The sequence below is a fragment of the Heteronotia binoei genome, chromosome 21 (genome assembly GCF_032191835.1).
Source record: "Heteronotia binoei isolate CCM8104 ecotype False Entrance Well chromosome 21, APGP_CSIRO_Hbin_v1, whole genome shotgun sequence".
NCBI classification, from domain to species: Eukaryota; Metazoa; Chordata; class Lepidosauria; order Squamata; family Gekkonidae; genus Heteronotia; species Heteronotia binoei.
Window position 1 is genome coordinate 147,322,578 of NC_083243.1, and position 20,069 is coordinate 147,342,646.

At 44.8% G+C, this 20,069-nt stretch overlaps 1 protein-coding gene across 1 annotated transcript in view; it reads left to right on the plus strand.

Moving 5' to 3' along the window:
* Nucleotides 1-7,869: 7,869 nt before the first annotated feature.
* The window catches only part of PDE3B (phosphodiesterase 3B), a 137,645-nt gene continuing 125,445 nt past the window's right edge, over nucleotides 7,870-20,069 (plus strand). The window contains exons 1-2 of the mRNA XM_060261334.1: nucleotides 7,870-8,823; nucleotides 18,116-18,166. Coding sequence (XP_060117317.1) covers nucleotides 7,870-8,823; nucleotides 18,116-18,166 — 1,005 coding nt within the window. The remainder of the gene's footprint in view (nucleotides 8,824-18,115; nucleotides 18,167-20,069) is intronic.

Genomic DNA, 20,069 nt, shown 5'->3' on the forward strand with positions numbered 1-20,069 from the left:
CTTAATGACTAACCCAAGCTCAGCTCCTTGGAAATGCTAATTGAGCTTCCCCCACATCAGAGGCTAGGTGTCAATCAAGCTACAGACATCCTTCAGTACAAAAAAGAAGTCACAGCCCTCATATCCCAAACTAGCGAGATCTCATCAGTTTGGAACCTACACAGGAATGGCCATGGTTAGTGCATGGAGAAAAACTGAGGTTGCTGTGCAGAGGAAGACAGTGGGAAACCACTTCTGCTTGTTTCTTGCCTTGAAAGTCTCATGAGGTGGAAAAGACGATGAACCAATCAGCCTTGGATAGGGCAGCAATTGTCAAGATAATAGTGACACTTCTTCCCCCTCCACTTTTAATGCACCAACAGTCAGACTACAGGCTTTATTTGGTGGATTCAAAATACTTGCTTGGTTCCAATTTACATTTGGGGGGAAAGTGAGATTGAGTGTGGCCATGAAGATCAGAGACCTTTAAGAACAAAATTTGAGGCCAGTGGCACCTTTAATAACCAAGTTTTATTCTGGGCATCAGCTTTTGTGTGCATGTACACTGTTTTATTTAGATTGCACACACACTTATTTTATCTGACATGAGCCTTTTTTTTGCTATTAATTACTGATCTTATTTATTGTTTTGCTGCTGTTGGTTTTATGATGTGAGCCATCCTGAGCCCATTTTGTGGGTAGGGCAGGATATGTTGAATACATGAAATGAAATGAAAGTTTGATTTCTGAGTATGTGAAAACTGAATGATTTAGATGTCAAGCCCCGGTATCAGCAGCAGCTGTAAACTGTAGCATATACTGAACCCAACATATAGTTGATGACAGCCAGTTTGGTGTAGTGGTTAAGTGTGCGGACTCTTATCTGGGAGAACCGGGTTTGTTTCCCCACTCCTCCACTTGCAGCTGCTGGAATGGCCTTGGATCAATCATCACTTTTGTAGGAGTTGTCCTTGAAAGGGCAGCTGCTGTAAGAGCTCTCTTAGCCCAACCTACCTCACAGGGTGTCTGTGGGGGGGAGGTAAAGGAGATTGTGCTTCAGGGTCATCAGAAAACAGCGGGGGGAAGGGAAATGTTCCCCTAAAGCTTTTCTGTATTGCCTTTTACTGTTAAATTTGTGACCATTAGTTTGTCCTATGCGCATGATATGTATATTTGCAGATCTTAAAGTGACTATTCTAAAAGTGAAATTCAAAAACAGGACATAGCAAGAGACCTCTGAGATACCACTATAACCAACCACTGGCCAACTCCCACATTTTTCTGGGTTTGGCCCGGTCCATGGGCATTGTTGGGGGGGTGCTCCCTAAATTTATGGGGAGGGAGCTTCTCCATAAATTCATAGGTAGTGATAATGGAGGCCCCTCCCTGTTATGTCACTGGCTCCTCCTTATGATGTCACTGGATCAAATGTCTCTGGTTGGGCCCCAGCCCTCCCCCCCCCCCCGAAATTGAAAAGTCTACGCCCCTGCTTAGCATTCTCATCCTTACCACTGAACTCAGTATTTAACAATGACATTCTGGATTATTGCTCAAATTAACCAGTTTTTAAGAAGTTTTTATGCAATAAGTCACTTTTCACTTGGTTGGAAAGTTCCTGCAGTTAGTATTTGTGACAGTGGAACCTAGATCACAACTCCTTGCAGCCTTTTGAAACAAAAGGCCGTGGGTTCAACACAAGAGAGAGGGCCTGAATTTCCTTACCCCTAGGTTGCCAAGAGGCCTGATGTTTTGCTCCTTTAACAGAGGCAGATGAAGCTTTTCATGGCATGGAAGTAAACAACATGGTAAATAACATCCCATCAAAGTATCTGTTAAAGAGGCTGGACATTTTTTCTCTCCAGATAATTGGCAACCCCATTTACCCCCTCTTTAATTTAAGCACTGCATAAGATTGCACTATACATCCTATTGAAAGCAATGAGAAATAAATTAAACAAGCCAAGTTATTTTTTTATTTTGTCTTTTAGACCACCCTTCCCTGCAAGCAGGGCTCAGGGCATCTTAAAACAGAATAAAAGCACAATAATCTAAATTAAATTAAAAATATCAAAACATAGTACAGTTGCAATAAAAACACAGTTCCAAGGTGGCAAATAATTGGAGTTAAAAACTGAAACTCTTCAAGATCTCTAAAAGGGTAGGTGAGGGAGGGTGGAAAACCTGAGAATGCCGGACTGCTTACTGTCCTTTTGCTCTCCTCACCCAAAGGCCTGGCGAAACATATTTTCTTATAGGCCCTGCAGAAGGTAATAAATCCTGCAGGGCATGGATAATCTACAGCAGAGAGTTCTACCAGGCAGGTTTCTCAGAGACTTATTTAGGGATGGGCATGAACCACATTTTTGCAGTTCAGTTCATGGCTGAGGCACAAACTGACCTACAAACTGGGCAGTTGGTTCATGAACTGAATTGATTTGTATCAGTTAATGACCCTTGCTTACTGCTACCGACTTCTTTTCACAGACAGCAGAAAGTAGAAGTTTAAATTGCTTTGAGCCTTTTAACCCTCCACTTTCTGTTCCCCACTGAAAGTGGCAGTGCGCAAAAAGCAGGTAGTTGAATGGCTCCCAGTTAAACCCCTGCTTTCTGTTCAAACATGTGGTCCGCAGGACATACCTGGCCTCCACAGGTCTTGTATGTGGCCCGCAAGCAACTCAATGTCATCTGCTTCCCTCTCCCTCTCTCTTGCTTTCATCACAGCTTGCTTGGCCAGCCTCTCTCCATTACACCGGATTTACAGAGCAAGAGTGCTTGTTTTGTCAGGCTCTTTCAGCTGCACAGCAGAGCTACTGAGCCAAGTCTCTCTGCCCTCCATTGGCTGAGGCTTCTCCTTCTCCCCTGAGGAGAGAGGGAAAGAGGGAGAGCTTACTTTGCCCAGTTCCCTCAGTCGAATGGAAGAGAGACAAAGAAAGCATCTTTAAGACCAATTAAGTTTTATTCAAGCTATGAGCTTTTTGCCTTGCTACAGAGAGAGGGAGAGAGAAGTAGTTTTTGGGGCTGCTATCCCAGGGCTCTCCTGGGATGAATTGGGTTCCAGTTCTCTTTTTCACTGTATTCATACCCTCATGATCCAGTCTTTCTCAATAGGAAAGCAATGTGAACTATTTAGATGAGGAATAACCACAAACCAGTGAGGCGGCTTAGGCTGAGAGTGTGTGTCCATACCAAGTTCACTCAGCACATTTCCTTAACAGACTGGGGATTTTGAACTTAGACTTCCCAGATTGTAGGCTGATAATGACCACTATACATGGCTGTCTCTCTATTCTTGAACTGCCTTGTAGGAGTTGTAGTTATTTCTCTGGTGAAGACCATAGTTTTGTAGAGAAACCAATAGTCCTCAGTCTCTGACATGGTGCCTTCATATGTTCTTGACCAGCACAAAAAGCAATTTATGTACAAAAGCTCACAATGTCCACCCATTTCATCTTTTCCTAAGGCTCAAAGCATTGACCATATTTCTGTAATTAATGTCAATAAATCAAAAGTAAGTTTGCAGTTTACAGATAAACACCTGAACAGTATACTCAAGATTGCTACATCACAGACATTGTCTTCAGTTTCTGATGCAATAATTCAAAGCAAGATGTGTCAGTTATCAGAGATGGTTAAATCAGAGGTGTTGAATTCATTTGTTATGAAGGCCGGATCTGACATTGTCGGGCCAGACCATGCGTGTACCTATTTAAGATTATGTAGCAGAGATATAAACTTTATAAAGGACACAGACAAACACAAAGATTAAAAAAAACACTTAAGGCATGCTTAAAACATTAGCACTTGTTGGTCTTAAAGGTGCTTTCTTTGTATTTCTCCCATAGGATCCAGGCAACTGGGAAAAGGAAGCTCTGGCTCTTTCCTTCGTTCCTGAAGGGACCAGGAGGGGGAGGAGTCACAGCCAATAGAAGGAAGAGAGGCTTGGCTCAGTAGCTCTGCTGTGTGATTGAAAGAGTGTGGCAAAGCAAGCTCTGCCTCCCCCCCTTCCTCCGCAAGGGATTTGATTTGATTTATTGGATTATATCCCACCCTCCCTGCCGAAGCAAGCTCAGGGCAACTCACAAACAATAAAAGCAATACATTACAAATAAAACAGTTCAATTCAATCAAACATTAATTAAGCATTTAAACAATGCATCAGTTCAACAATTAAACAGTTAAAATAATTTGGTGCTAATATCATTTAGTTTCCATACTCTTAGGTATCCTTTTATGCTACTGTATCAGCAATTCAGTTATAAACTAGCCAAAATAATGTTGTCTTGCAGGCTTTGTGGAACTGGGCAAGATCCCACATGGCTCTAACCTCCTCCAGCAGTTGGTTCCACCAATGAGGGGTGGCAACTGAGAAGGCTCTTTCCCTAGTAGTTTTCAATCTTGCCTCCCTTCTCCTGGGGATCGATAGAAGATTTTGCATTCCAGATCTAAGTACCCTCTGGGGAAGACGTGGGGAGAGACTGTCCCTAAGGGAGACAGGTCCTTAGCCATATAGGGCTTTAAAGGTAATGACCAGCACCTTGCAGAGAATCCGGTATATCACTGGGGATTTCCTTACCTGGACCGCCGCAACTCAAGCAAAGGACCTCTGTCTTTGTCAGCTTCAGCTTCAGTCAACTCAGCCTAAGCCATCCTACCACAGCTTGCAACACCAGTCAGGGGCGTAGACTTTTCAATTTCCCGGGGGGGGGGGGTTGGCTGGGGCCCAACCAGAGGCATTTGATCCAGTGACATCATAGGGAGGAGCCAGTGACATAACAGGGAGGGGCCTCCATTATCACTACCTATGAATTTATAGAGAAGCTCCCTCCCCATAAATTTAGGGAGCACCCCCCAACAATGCCCATGGACTGGGCCAATACAGGAAAAGGTGGGAGTTTGCCAGTGGTTATAGTGGTATCTCAGAGGTCTCTTGCTGTGTCCTATTTTTGAAATTCACTTTTAGAATAGTCACTTTAAGATCTGCAAATATACATATCATGTGCATAGGACAAACCAACGGTCACAAATTTGACAGTAAAAGGAAATACAGAAAAGCTTTAGGGGAACATTTTATAAGTTTCCCTGGACATTCACTTGCAGGTGCCATGTTAATCATGTAATCCCTGCAGCTTTTAAATTGCTATAATAGCCTTTCAAATTTGTCAAAGTGTTTTATAACTTTATATTAAAAAAAACCACCATGTAAAGTAAGCCACAATAATATTGTTATATGATAAGGAACCAGTTCATTTTAGTTGTAGCTACCTAGATAGGGTTGCCAAGTCCAGTTCAGGAAATATCTGGGGACTTTGGGGGTGGAGCCAGGAGACTTTGGAGTGGAGCCAGAAGACATTGTGATGAAGCCAGAAGCAAGGTTGTGACAAACACAATTGAGCTCCAAAGGGAGTTCTGGCCATCACATTTAAAGGGACTGCACACCTTTTCAGTGCCTTCCCTTCATTGGAAATGATGGATAGGGGCACCTTCTTTTTGGGCTCATAAAACTGGACTCCACAGTCCAAACTTTTTGAAACCTTGGGGGTTCCTGAACACCGTACCCTCTGGGGAACATGTGGAGAAAGGCGGTCCCTATGGTAGACAGGTCCCGGGCCATATAGGGCTTTAAAGGTAATAACCAGCATCTTGTAGTGAATCCAGTAAGCAACAGGCAGCCAGTGCAGGTAGTATATGCTCCCGCATGGAGAATCCTAGCAGCAGTCGAGCTGCCACATTCTGCACCAACTGCAGCTTCTGGATTTGAGACAAGGGCAGCCCCATGTATTTGGGAAAGGTTCCCAAAGGCATTACTGTAGTCCTGTCTTGAGGTAACTGTAGCATGGATCGCAGTTGCCAGGTCGCTGTGCTTGAGGAAGAGGGAAGTGACATCATTGGGCCAGTACGTGGCACACCCCCTGCCCAGCCCTCTGAGAGGAGCTGAGCAGGGGCTGCATCCTTTCTTCACTCCAAGCAATCGAAGTGAAGAAAGAATGCTGCGTGCCCTTGCCCAATCCTCTCCCACTTTGGAGGGAGCTGAACAAAGGCTGCATCCACTCTGAGCAATTGAAGCAAAGAAAGAATGCTCCGAGCGCCCCTGCCCAGCCCTCTACCGCTTCAGAAGAAGCTGAACAAGGGCTGCATCCTTCTTTCTACGCTCCGATCGCGATTGCTCGGAGTGAAGAAAGTACACTCCACACGCCCTCTACCCAGCCCTCTCCCACTTTGTAGGGAGCTGAGCAGAGGCTGCATTGTTCTTTCTTCATTCTGGGTGATCAGAGCAAAGAAAGAATGCCACAGGGTATCAGGGTCAGCACCAGTGGGGACGGGGCGCCCACTCCCACAGCGAGGTGGCGCCCTAGGTCCAATGCTGAGCAAAAACTCAGATCTTATTATCACACTTTTTTTTAGTAGTTGGCTAACATTTACACTTAATGAAAACATTTTTAATGTCTTTTGGATAGTTTCCTATTAGTTTTTCCTTACCTGGCCTTTGAGTCAAGTCACAGGATTCTTGAGTTGTTGGAGAGTTACTGCATGGTCTCCTGTGGCAATTAACTGGAGGTTCTGAAGAGGAATTCTGTGGCAAGTTGCTGCTTGTAGAAAATTTGCAGCTCCCTATGACAAAGTTAGGTTGTGCCTGGTGCTTCAGTGGCAGTTTTTTCCACCAAGATCCTCAAGGATTGTGCAACAGAATTGGACTGGGTTGCTCACACTATTTGCCTACTACAGAAAATAAACTACATTGCTGCTCATATTAAATTTTTAAAAGTTGGCTCACAATCTAAGTACAGGAGAGATGTTTTAAATAAATAAAAGGGAAGAATCTAGAAACACAAGTGAGGCTGCTGTTATATGCTCAGCCACTTACTTAATAAAACACAATTGTCCGTGACAGTGGATTGTACAGTTTGGAGAGGTATAATATTGTGTTCATAAAGCATCTTGCAAATGGCACTTAGGTATGACCCATTCTAAGGCATTCTAAATCTTTGAATCAGCTACAGAGATAGATTTGGTTAATGAAAGTAAGAGTTTCTTATTTGTTATGGCAAATGTGTTGTTTTAGTGGTGTATAAAAATAACATCCATTTCTATTAACAAGAAGTTTTAGTTCTTTTAATATTTGTTTGCAAAAAACAAAACAAAACTCTAGGATCAGTTTTATATGTATCAATTGCTATTTCAATAGAAATGAAGTTGCAATGGGAGATTACTTTTAAAAAGTTTCTAGGAAGAAACTCAGAAACTAATCTGAGCAGGTAAGTAACCAAAGGTACTTTTGCTATGACTTTTAAATGAGAGAAGCGGCTGCGATGTTCTGGCCAGACAGACACCAGGGGACTTGCGAAAGGTTGTGAAGACCCTCCCGGTGACACAGAAGAGCTTGACAACCCACGGATCTGTCCGTCCTTTCCCCCATGCCATGCCCACTTCCCAGTGATAACGAGGCTCCGTTTCAGAACTCCCCTCCCCACCCGAGCATTTAACTCTTTCTTTCTTTCCCTTCACTCCCAGCGCCCACTACACGGCGACCGTTGGAATCCAACCGGATTTCAATGACTGCCGGTCCTTCCCTGCATGCTGCGTGCCCCCCCCCCCCCCCGCCGCCCCTTGTGCCTGAGCGCGGGAAAGGCCGTTGCAGTCGTTGAGCTCTGGGAGGCGACAGCGAGTCCTCTGCGGGAGCTGAACGGCAGACCAAGACAGGAGCTACCTTTCTCGTTCTCCCCTCCCTCTCTCTCCCCCCGTTTACCCACCATGCTCCGAGAGCGGACTCTTCACCACCGCCGCTCCACGGAGAGCGCCACGAGTGGCCAAGGGCCTGTTTCCCCTCGGGTAAGATGAGGGACGTGGGCGGGAGGAGGTGACGAACTCCCTCTCTCGCTCCGCGCGACCACCATGAGGGACAGGAAAGAAGGTGCTGCTGCCCTCTGCGCCTCCGCCCTTCCCCGGGGACACCACCGACTTGCCAGCCTGCCCCCTCCGGATAGTGGCCCTCCCCTCGCCAGCAGCCCGAGGAACGGCTACGTGAAGGGCTGCGCGACCGCTTTGCCTCAGAGCCCCCCGCTGGGTCTCCTCTGGCTTCTGCCGGCTGCTTCTCGGCGGGCTCTCTGCACGGTGGGCGCCGCGGTTGCTGTCGCTCTGCTCTGCGGGCTCCGCTGGCAGGAGGGCGAGGCGGGGCTGCTGCTGCTCGGGCTGTGCCGCAGCCTCAGCCCCCTCTTCAGCCTCGCCTGCGCCTTCTTCTTCCTCACCTGCTACCTGGCTCGGGACGAGCCCGGCGGCCTCGGGTGGCTCCTGGCGCTGCCGCTGTGCTGCTATTCCGGGGACTGGGTGGCGCTGCAGTGGCTGCTGCTGCCCTGCCCGGACCTAGCGAAGGAGGGCGCCTCCCAGGCTGCGCCGGCTGAACTGCAGATGGTGGCAGGGCGGCTGCTGACCGCGCTGAGCGCCGTGGCGGGGCTCACCCTCTTGCAACGCAGCCTCAAGCTGAGCAGGAGCCTCCTGGTTTTGGTCTTCTCGAGCCTGATGTGGCTAGTGTCGCTCACCAGCCTGGGATCTCTGCCCCCGGCCCTTCGGCCGCTACTCTCTGGTTTGGTCGGGGTGACTGGCTGCCTGCTGGCGCTGCTGGGCGCAGAGCGGGGCATCTTCTCCTCTTGTGACTCGCCGGGCCGAGGGCCGCAGCGACGCCCCCACCACAGTCACCCCAGACTGCCCAGCAACGCAGAGGAAAAAGTACCTGTGATTAGACTCAGGAGGAGATCCAGCTGCGTGTCCTTGGGAGAGACTTCAACCAGCTACTATGGCAGCTTTAAAATGTTCAGGAGACCGTCTTTGCCTTGCATTTCCAAAGAACAGGTAAGACTTCTTTGGCCAGGGTGTCAAAAGGTAACACCAACAAGCGATGCTCTTGCATGTACCCCTCTAGAGCTTCGTGAAAAACTGGTATAGTATTAGATATATTCCACAATTTATGTGTGTTTATATGTAGCCAGCAAATGCTTATATTTATATTTAAATTTTATTCCTACAGTTATTGAGGATCTTCTTTGAACTGAGCAGGTGTTGTATACATTTCATTAGTTCTTTGCTGTGTACTTTCTAAATGTAACCCATAGATGTAGTAACAGCATACTGAAGCCACAGAGATGGGTCTGTATCATGCTACCAAACTCCTGGAGTGTTTCCTGATATGTTACTTTAGCATAGCTTTTCCAAACTGCCTGTTCCAACTAGGCCTATAGCCAGGATTTCCAAGATCAGGGTTCATGAAGAATAGTTGGGAGCACTTATCAGGCTGCCCACTGCTGCTGCTCCCTGCTGCCGCCATCTCTGACTCAGGGTGTGCTATTCAGAGCACACATTCTTCCCCTTGTTTAAGTGGCGCTGGGGGCAGGCAGCTGCTCCTGCCACCCTGTGGTATTGAAAAAGCCCCCCCACCCCGCCGCCAGTGTTGGCACCATGGTCCCTGCCTCCTCCTGAGGGGCCATGGGGGTGAAAGCTGAGTGGGTGGGGCCCACCTTCTCCCTCACCTGCAATTTAAATTGTGTGGGAGGAGTGCCCAGGAGCAGCCACTGCCCCTCCTACACCACTTAAAGGCCCCACCAATCAGCTGATCAGCAGGCCCTTTAAATCACATAGGAGACTGGAGGCTGCTTCTGGTTATCCCACCCATGCAATTTAAATCACACAGGAGGGAGGAGGTGGCCCTCACCCTCTTGTGCTGGAGGGGTGGCAGGAGCAGCTGCTGGCCTCTGGCAGGATTTAAAGGCTCCACCAATCAGCTGATCAGTTGGCCTTTTAAATGGCACAGGAAGGGCAGTGACTGCTTCTGCACACCCTTCTGCACAATTTTCACCCTGTGGTCCCTCAAGTGATCTCAGGAGTGGCAGGGGGAGGGAGGAAAGGTCGGGGGCCCTAAATAGGGGCACCCTGACAAGAAGTTAGGGAGCAGACCCCCCTCAAAGGCCCCCTTTGTTGGAACCCTGTGACTACAGTCCTGGTTCCACCTTCTGTGTCTGATCACTCAGAGACAAAAAATATCAACATACTATTAACTTTGTAATAATAACAGAACATTAATATTAGAGTTCCCATTTATATAATAAAATAATTCAAAAATAGTGGAATGAGCTGCTTTTTGTTACTGTTTGTGGATTTTTGAGTTACATAGGGACAACTGGCAGTTTTAATCTCCAGAATTTCCAGAAGCTGAAGTGTCCCCAGATGGAACTAGGCTGCTGGTGCTTAAAATCAAAAAGGTGGCAGAGCAGTTTTTAAACTAAATCTTGGGGGAAAGCTGACAGGAGATGAAATGTCTCTGGTTCGGGAGGACTCATCTCAAGGGTTAGCTAGACAGCTTCAAGAGGAGATCGGATAAAAATATGGAGCAGAGGTCCATCAGTGGCTATTAGCCACAGTATATTATTGGAACTATCTGGGGCAGTGATGCTCTGTATTCTTGGTGCTTGGGGGAGGGGCAAAGTGGAAGGGCTTCTAGACCCACTTGAGAACCTTCTGATGGCACTTGTTGTTGTTGTTGTTTTTTGCCACTGTGTGACACAGAGGGTTGGACTGGATGGGCCATTGGCCTGATCCAACATGGCTTCTCTTATGTTCTTATGTGCTAATATCCACATAGAAATCACAGTAGATTGCCCTTCTTTTGACACAAACTGCATTCTGGTATACAGGGGCGTAGTTAGGGCTTTCGGGGCCCGGGGCCCAAGATTTATGTGGGCCCCCCTACGTGCGTGCACGCCGCCGGAAACAGGAAGTGACGTCACTTCAAGTGACGTCATGCCACCGCCGGAAACAGGAAGTGACATCACTTCCTGTGACATCATTTTCCCCCGCGCCACCTGCCGGAAACGGGAAGTGACATCGCTTCCTGTGACATCATTCCCCCCCCCGCGCCACCTGCCGGAAGCAGGAAGTGACATCACTTCCTGTGGCATCACTTCCCCCAAATGACATCATTTCCCCCAAATGCCACTGCCGGAAACAGGAAGTGACTTCACAGCACTTCCTGTGACATCCCCAAAAATCCCCCAAATATCACCGCCGGAAACAATTTTGTTCTCAAATCCTGTATATACTTCATCAGTATATGGGATAAGGCACTTTCTCAACTGTGCTGCATAATGCAGCCTATTTATTTTGTCCTGTTGGCTCTGTTGGCTCTATCTGCGCCACCTTCATCACTTTCGGGGTGTGGATCCCCCAGTGGGGTGGGCTCTCGACACCCTCCGCCGGCTGTTTCTGATAGCCCTGCGCCCCCTCTTTCATTTGATATGTGTCCCGTGCGGGTGCCACCCTCCCGCCGGGAGATGCCGCAAAATGAGCCCCCTTGAGGCTTATGGCGGCAGGGCTCGGGGGAAGCGAGCTAGACTGCTGTTCTTTTGAGGGGTTATAGAGTGTTTCGAGCCTGTCCCTGTGGCATCGGTCCCATCGTTGTGGGACCCAGGGGGGCGGCGCAGCGACCCACCGAAGCAGCCTGTCACTAATAACACAGGTCAAGATGCAGGACAGGAACCCGGAAGTGACCGACAAGCTGCTTCAGCGGGCCGCTGCGCCGCCCCCCTGGGTCCCATCAACTTCAATGTGTACTCCTGGGTCCAAATATTATGGGAGAGGGAGAGAAAATTTGCCAGCTACTTTCTCCAACCCATGTATAACCATCTTTTTTCTAAACAGAAAAGTCCTAGACTCCTTAACCTTTCATCACAAGAAATGTGCCCCAACATCTTGGTAGTGCTGTTCTGAAGTTTTTCCAGCTCTGTAATTTTTCCCCCCGAATTGGCAACCAGACTTATACATATTGTTCCAAATGAGGCCACAACGTGAATTTATTGGGGGGGAAGCGTGTCACAAAACACCCTGCTAGCCTGCAAGAGCCATTCTGCTTCATGTACTCTGAGAAGTGAAGACAATCAGCAGCTGTCTTTGATCTCCGCCTGGTGATGAACCACTCTCCCCAGCCCACCCAACTTCCAGGGGGGTTCCTTGGTTCTCTCTGGTACCACTGCTCCCACCAGTTAGAGGGCCAGCACTCCTAACTCCATCCATGTTGCTGTTCACAAGCTCTGCCTACTGCCTGCATCTTCTGCTCTCATTCTGACTAGACTTCACAGACCCAGCTTATTGCACTGAGATCTACTGATCAACTGCCTCCCTTTCCCTGACACCTTTTCTGTAACATGTTTGAATGAGGTTTATGATGGTTACAGAGAACAAACTTCCAGTTTTCAAAACAACACAAAAATTATTCAAAAGAATTTTCAAGAATTAATTTGGCATAAATCAAGTGATCAACCCAAGAACATCCAAAATAATCCTTTCCTCACACATACATTAAGCATTTGGAATAATAATAATTAAAAATTCCACTCTAATTTCCCCTATTACAAACTTTGCAGGACAATACTGGTTCCCAACAGCCTTTGCTAAAACATCTTTTTAAAAATTGGAAAAATGCCAAATTAACTAGATTTTGTGATACACTGAAAAAAGGACAAATTAAGAGTAAATCTGACCTAGAGAACCTAACTCACCATCGATTGATATGGTTCAAATATTTTCAGCGAAAACATTTGTGTTCTTCACCTATGTTAAAAAGAATATGACAGGGCATATTCAGATTATGAAAAACTGTTTCTGAACACTACTGAAAAAAAGAATAATTAGTCCAATAAAGGACTAATTTCTAATATATGGTACTTTCTGAAACACATCGTAGACACCTATCATATATAAAAACCTGGCGTGCAGGTTGTCAAACTGATTTTTCAGAAGACCAATGTAGTTATACCTGGCACCCTTCCATGTTTATGTCTAATTCCTTAAAACTTTTTATAGTCATTTGAATTTGTAGCATGATGATATATAACTCCAGCAAAACTACATCACGTAAATTCTGATTATTCACCATTATGCTGGAAAACCTGTAGTGCAGGGGTGTCAAACATGCAGCCTGGGGGCTGAATCAGGCCCCCAGAGGTTTCCTATCAGGCCCCGAAAAACTGGTTGTCATCTGATCCCTTCTCCCTCTGTCTTGCTTCCTTCTGCATCACAGCTTGCTTTGCTAGGCTTGCTCAATCACACAGGAACTACAGAGCAAAGTCTCTATTTTCTCCATTGGCTGAGGCTCCACCCTTGGGGAGGAAGTGGGGAAGCAGAGTTTGCTTTGCCAGGATCTCTCAATCGCACAGCAGAGCTACTGAGCCAAGCCTTTCTTCCTTCTGTTGGTTGCTACCGAATCTTAAATAGGTACACGTACACACATTGCCTGGGCCGACAAGGTCTCATTTATGTCAGATCCGGCCCTCATAACAAATGAGCTTGAAACCATTGCTAAGTGAGACCAGTTCATATATCCACTGTTGGTGGACCTGTAAAAAAATTCAAACGTATTGGGAAGCAAGTTTTAGCACATATAAAACTATAATAGTTTATATAATACCAGAAAACCCTCAATCAGTTTTATTAAACCTTTGGCAAGACCTGAATATTCCCAAAATATGCTGTGAGCTCATTTCTATACTTGTATTAGCTGCAAAAAAATGTAATTGCAATGTATTGGAAAGCGTCAACTCTCCCTTCAATAGATTTGTGATTTGTTAAAGTTTGAGATTATGCTATAATGGATAAAATAACAGAAGGTATTTGAAGATCTGAAAACCGTTTGGCTAATTCCGACTACCTGTAGAAATGACACCCTTTTTAGAAAAATGCATTGATCCAGAGAATTCAAATTGATATGAAAACAATAGAATCAGTAAATTTATAGCACTTTTGTAATTGTATCATAGTTACTAGAGGGAATGTAGTGAATTGGACTTGTTTTGAACTGTTTTATTTTTGTTGCATATGTTTGAAGGGTTTAATAAAAATATATTTTTAATCATTTTTTAAAAAATGTCCACAACACATACTCTAAATAGCATTAGATCAAGAAAGCTACAAAGTAAAGGTGAACACACATTCCACGTAGTGTTGCCAGGTGCAACTCAGGAATATCTGGGGACTTGGGGGTGGATCTAGGAGACTTTTCAATTCCCTAAAAAGAAATAAAAATACAACAGTGCAGTTCCCCTGAATAAAGTCTTCACTTCATCCTCCTCTTTTTTGCACTCATACTAAGGTTCTAACTAACTCTTTACTATTCCTTTTACAACTAAAATGGCTTCGGAAAGTAATGCAAAATGAACAGAGGAATTGACTCTCTAGCTTCCTCTCTCACCCACCTGGCTCTTCCTGCTTCCCCCCACCCCCGCAGCTTCAGTTTCACTGAGATTTAAAAGCACACACACACACACACCTTCTGAAACAGAAGCAGTTGCAAGCTTTTGAACCTGAGATCTAAAGGTGCATGGTGGTTGTTGAGGCAGGGCTTCCTCCCACCAGCCATCTGGCTGGCAGTAGTGAGGATCCTGAAAACCAGGGAATCCCCCACCAGGACCTGGAGACTGGCATACCTAATTCCACTATCCCTTCTCCAAACATATCTTGACTGTTGTTATTATAGAACAGGGTCATTATTCTTAAAGTTACAGCTTTCTATCACTCACCATTACCCTGAGTCTTTGGGGGGGCAGTTTGCCCTTTGTTAGCTCTATGTGGTAATGGTGACCATTAAGATGGAATCACCTAAGACAGACCTCAACAAATTAACCCTCCAAAATGGATCTCATTCCCCTCGTGTCTGCTGAATTTAACACCTCTGTCTTCCTGCTCTATAGTGAGTCAATTATCTTGCTGTCCCTCCCAGGAAGGGATACTACCCCACATGATGTAGCCCAAAATGGAGTACATTTATACACAAGTGGTATTACAATATTGGCCAATATATTTTCAGTCCCTTTCCAAAGCATAGAATTTTACTCCCCCCCCCCACCAACCACTGTCACATACGGAATCGACACTTCAATGGAGTTGTCAACTATAACCTCAAGATCTATTTCCCTCCCAGTCTTGGCCGGTTCAGAACCCAACAGTCTCTACTAAATTACCCAGAAGAGAGATAAATCAAATTGATCTGTAATTTCCTGCATCCCCTCTGGACCTCTTTTTTAAAAAATTACTGCAACATTTGCAACTTCCAGTCCTCCACTACAGAGGCCGATATTAGTCATATATATACTCATATCCAAGTTGGTATATATAGTATTTGTTTCCTACTTCTTGTGTTTACAATACTATCTAAAGGAATGAAATACAATTGTGCACCACTGATTCCATTTTCAGACAAGTCTCAGGATTCAAGGATATACTGAGTAAACAATTTGAATATATTTAGTGTTAGCAGGTCTCAGATTCAGTGGGAGCTCACAGGAGCACAACTCCTGAACCTTTCTGAGAGTTCCACCTCCTTGTCCATTGAATAGTATGTGCAGCTGCATAATAATCCCTGGATGAGCTCCACCACCTTACATGGGGAAGAAGATGTCTAATGCCACTATCAGTAAAACTATCAGACTTTGCATTACTGAAGCATATAAAATCCAGAATGTCCCAGTTCCCTGGGGTATAATAGCTCACTCTATTCATAGCACAGCCACCAATGCTGCTTTTGCTAGAAGAGCTTCTGTACAAGAAGTCTGTAGGACTGCCACCTGGTTGTCCCTGTTCACATTCATAAAACATTATAAGATAAATACCTACTCATCAGTGGATGCAGCCTTTGGCCACGGAGTGCTGCAACAGATACTAGAGGAGGAGGACAACAATTCCACACCCTAAGTTGGTACTGCTTTGGGATGTCCCACAAGATGTCCTCCTGCCTCAGAGGGAGAACAACCATTGGGTACTTACCTTGAGGGTTCCTTCTCCTCTGAGGACAGGAGGACATTTTGGCCCACCCAGAGTTTGTTTTCCTCCTCCAGTTATCTGTACCAAATGTCTCTGTTTTTTCACTCCGTTTAAGATGATATATATAGACAGCAGAGCGCGGGGGGATTCCAAAATTTGACTTTATAACTAGTTTTCGTAATGCTAGTGTTGGGTACCCTTAGTCCAGGGATAGCATAGTACTAATAACCAGGGCTTTTTTTTGTAGAAAAAGCCCAGCAGGGATTCATTTGCATATTAGGCCACACCCCTAACATCACCATGGTTTCACACAGGCTGTTTGGTAGAAAAAGCACAACAGGAACTCATTTGCATATTAGGCCATACCCCTGACACCAAGCCAGCCGGAACTGCGTTCCTGCTCAAAAAATGTCCTGCTAATAACAATTATTGGATTCTTTCAGGTTCCTTGTGAAGCTGTTCTGTTTCTTTTTTCCTGTTCTGGAATATTTCTTTACCTGATGGGTGTTATTAATAATTTTATACAAGTTTTTTCCAATAATTTACTGCTTCTGGGAGTACCTGAACTGAGTGACTCCTAACCGGAACAGGAACTACAAAAAAACTTCAAGTCCTGCCTCCCTGCAAGAAGGTTAGGAATCAGCCACAAGATGTCCTCCTGTCCTCAGAGGAGAAGGACCCATCATGGTATATACCCATCGGTCATTTTTAGTGGGTGTGTTATATATTATGATGAAAGAGTTCAGTTATATCAGTTATTTGAGATGGGGCTGCAGGAATAAAAGTTTATCTAGCTGAACAGGAATAGAAGAAGTAACTTAAATATTAAATTAATCCCTATTTAGTTATCATTATCTCATGTAAGAGAATGCTCAGTACTGGTATATCTCCCTTAGCTGTGATGGTTAGGAATTTTAATGATGGAGAACTTGGAAGTTCCTCTCTGTGGGTAAACTATAATGTATCAGAATTTCAAAACCTTTTTTATGATGACAATATATCTTAAGAAATAATTACACAAGGCTCTGTCATAATTTGGAAACTACTTTAGACTTCAGTGATCTGTCTTTATGGTCTGTGTTTTTATGCTGGGCTAGGTTTTTAATGCTGTATTATAATTAATAATTTTTAATCTTTTAAATTATTCTTTATTTTGTAAGCTGCCTTGGGCAGGTTCCTGGAGAGATGGCACAACCATTTTTTTTAAAAAAATTAATAAATATATAATAAGATACTAAATGGATACCTCCCTTAGGATTGGGGAAGGTTGTGGGGTGCAGCTTCATGGGAGATCTTTTAAAAAGGCAGCCTCATGTTCTTATTGGAAGTGACAAGGGGTAGCCCTAGGTATTATGCTTTGGATTGATGTAAATTGGTCCTTATGGTCAAGACTCAAAGGGTAAAGAAGACCAGTTGTCATGAGCATTGGATTTACTGTGTTCCACAAGGCTCAGTCTTATCCCCCTTTCTATATTTCTATATAAAGCCCTTAGGAGAAATCATTCATAGTTTTGGTGTTAGCTATCATAATATGCTGACGCTGTAAAAGTCCTGAGCCACTTCCTTTGCCTGACTTCCATTAAGTGGCTAAGAGTGTACAAGTTGGAGATGATACTGGTTTTGGAACTCAGGCATTAAAGGTTACTGTGCTTCCCTCATTTGATAATTATGATTGGATGGGTTAGCGGCAAAAGGAAACCAGGCTGCCAGAGAACACAGTGGCTAGACACCATAAAAGTTGACACCAGCCTGAACATGGAACAACTCAAAGAAACAGTACAAGATTGGAAAACATGGAGAGAGCTGGCCCATAGGATCAACAAGAGTCAGACGTGGCTCAGTGGTTAACAACAATAATATGACTTTGCCAAGTCAGTAAAAAACTTAGGGTTAATATTATTGCTAGAGAATGCAGCTGCAGATAATGTTTTCTTCCATATTCATAATAGTCTCGACACAGCCAATCTGGTGACATGAAGCCATGCCACAATTACCTTGAAGCTAGACTACTGCAGTGTATTCTACATGGGCCTGCCCTATTCTGCAGTTACTCCATTGGTTCAGAGATTTGATGAGATCAGGCTAGCCTGGGCTATCCAAGGCAGGGCAGATTATTATAGTAACAAGGCCATTTTATAAGAATTTGGTAATGATATGATCTGTTTTATTTTAAATTAAAATTTAATTGGTGTGTAATTTTGGCTATTGAATTTAGTGCAGTAAAAGATTTTTATTTTCATAATGAGTGCAGTTAGAAAACTTGTATAGATCTAATTCATGACTATTCACTAAGACTTCAGAATTATTCAGTATTTGCTTACTGTATTTTGTTGTCTTACAGATGATTCTTTGGGACTGGGACTTAAAACAATGGTATAAACCTCATTATCAGGTCAGTATGTCTTAAATCTCAAGCAAAAGAAGAAACAGATTCAATAATGTTACTAAAAGGATTGATGCTAAGTTTTTCTCTCAGAGATTTAAACCTCTCAGTGTAAAGACACTTTGTAAACATATCTGCAATGTTATCAGCAGTGGTACATCTGAACAACCGTATTAATCCACTACATACAGACTGTTTAACATTTTGGTACCTGATAAGTACATGTTTACTTCTGGCTCTACCACCAACACTGTCAGCTAGCTGCTGGGCAGCTTGTTTATCACAGAAGATTGGCACAGGTAATTTGCACTCAATGCCCATGTCTTTAATCAGTTGGCAAAACCATTCCACACCTACAATGCACTGGCTTAGAGCACTGAATTCAGCCTCGCAAGTGCTCATTGCCACCAGCGACTTGTTTTACAGCCTTCCACATGACCAAGGCACTTGCAATGTACAGCACAAAACCAGTTGTTGACCTGCCATCTGGTCTATCACCCCAACTTGCATCACAAAAGATCTTTATTTGTGGCTCATTGTCAACCTTCAGTACCAGCTTGTATTCAGCTGTGCCCTTCAGAAACCTTAATATTCTCTTTGCTGCGATCCAATCCTTCTGGTAAGGTTTTGCATTTTTCTGACAAAGCATGTGCACAGCAAAGCAAATATCTGGCCTTACCCGGCATGCTAAGTACGGCAGGGAGCCTACTAAGGATTGATACAAGGACACCTTCTTAAACAGCACATCTTCTGGCTCTTTGATGTAGCCAGAGACCATAGGTATTGAGACATAGTTTGCATTTGTCATCCCAAACCTTTCCAGCAGTTTGACTATTTTTTTCTTTTGGCACAGTTCATACTGACCCTCTGAATTTCTGGTGATGTCAATACCCAAGTAGTGTTTGATGGGCCCTAGGTGTTGTACAACAAATAGTTTTTGCACAGTAGCATGAAACCACTCCAGTTGTGAGTCAGAATGGAACGTGACTAGCATGTCATCGACAAACACCACCACCTGGATTTCAGACCCACCCACTTGTTTAGCAAACAAGGGTGCAATTCCTTGCCTGAACCCTTTATCCAGCAAAGCTTTGCTTAAACGTTCATACCAACAGCGCGCTGACTGTTTCAAACCGTAAAGCGATTTATTTAGTCTTAAAACAACATTTTCTTTGTTGCTTTCATAGCCTGGCACCTCACACATATACAGCTCTTCAGACAATTTTGCATTGAGATATGCTGTCTGAAAATCATAATGGTGAACCCTTCTATTTTCCATACCACCCTTGCACAAGGCTACCCTGAAAGTCTCAGCTCTCATTGTTGGAGCAAATGTTTGGTCATAGCCCGTTCCAGGTACCTGTGAGAAACCCCTGGCCACCAGCCTGGCTTTTCTCTGCAGAGTTCCATCAGGCAAATGTTTGATCTTGTATACCCACCTGCAAGACCCCACATTTCTTCCTGCAGGTACTTTAGTTTCAGAGAAAACCTCGTTCTTGACCAAAGACTGGTACTCCTGATCCATAGCTTTTAACCAAGCCTCTTTTTCTGTGCCACCCAAAGCCATTACCTGAGCATAGCTCTCTGGCTCAGTTGCATAGACAAGGTGCACCCCTTGCTCAAACCCAAGTCTCACTGGAGGCACCCCCTTGTTCAGCCTAGCAGACACCCTTACACCTTGTTCAGGACTGTGTGTGCTGGCTGAGCTACGACCTTCAGGCGTACTAGCCTCCTGTTTAACCACTTGAGGTTCTGGTGAACCAGACTATTGACCACCATTTTCAAAATGCAGCACCACCTGAGGATCAGATTCAGTGCCATGAAGTTTTGGGCAGTTGGCATGCTCACTGAAGCTGGCTGATCTGCTGTATGTCAGCTTCTTACCCTCGTCAGCAAACCTGTAGGCCTTCAT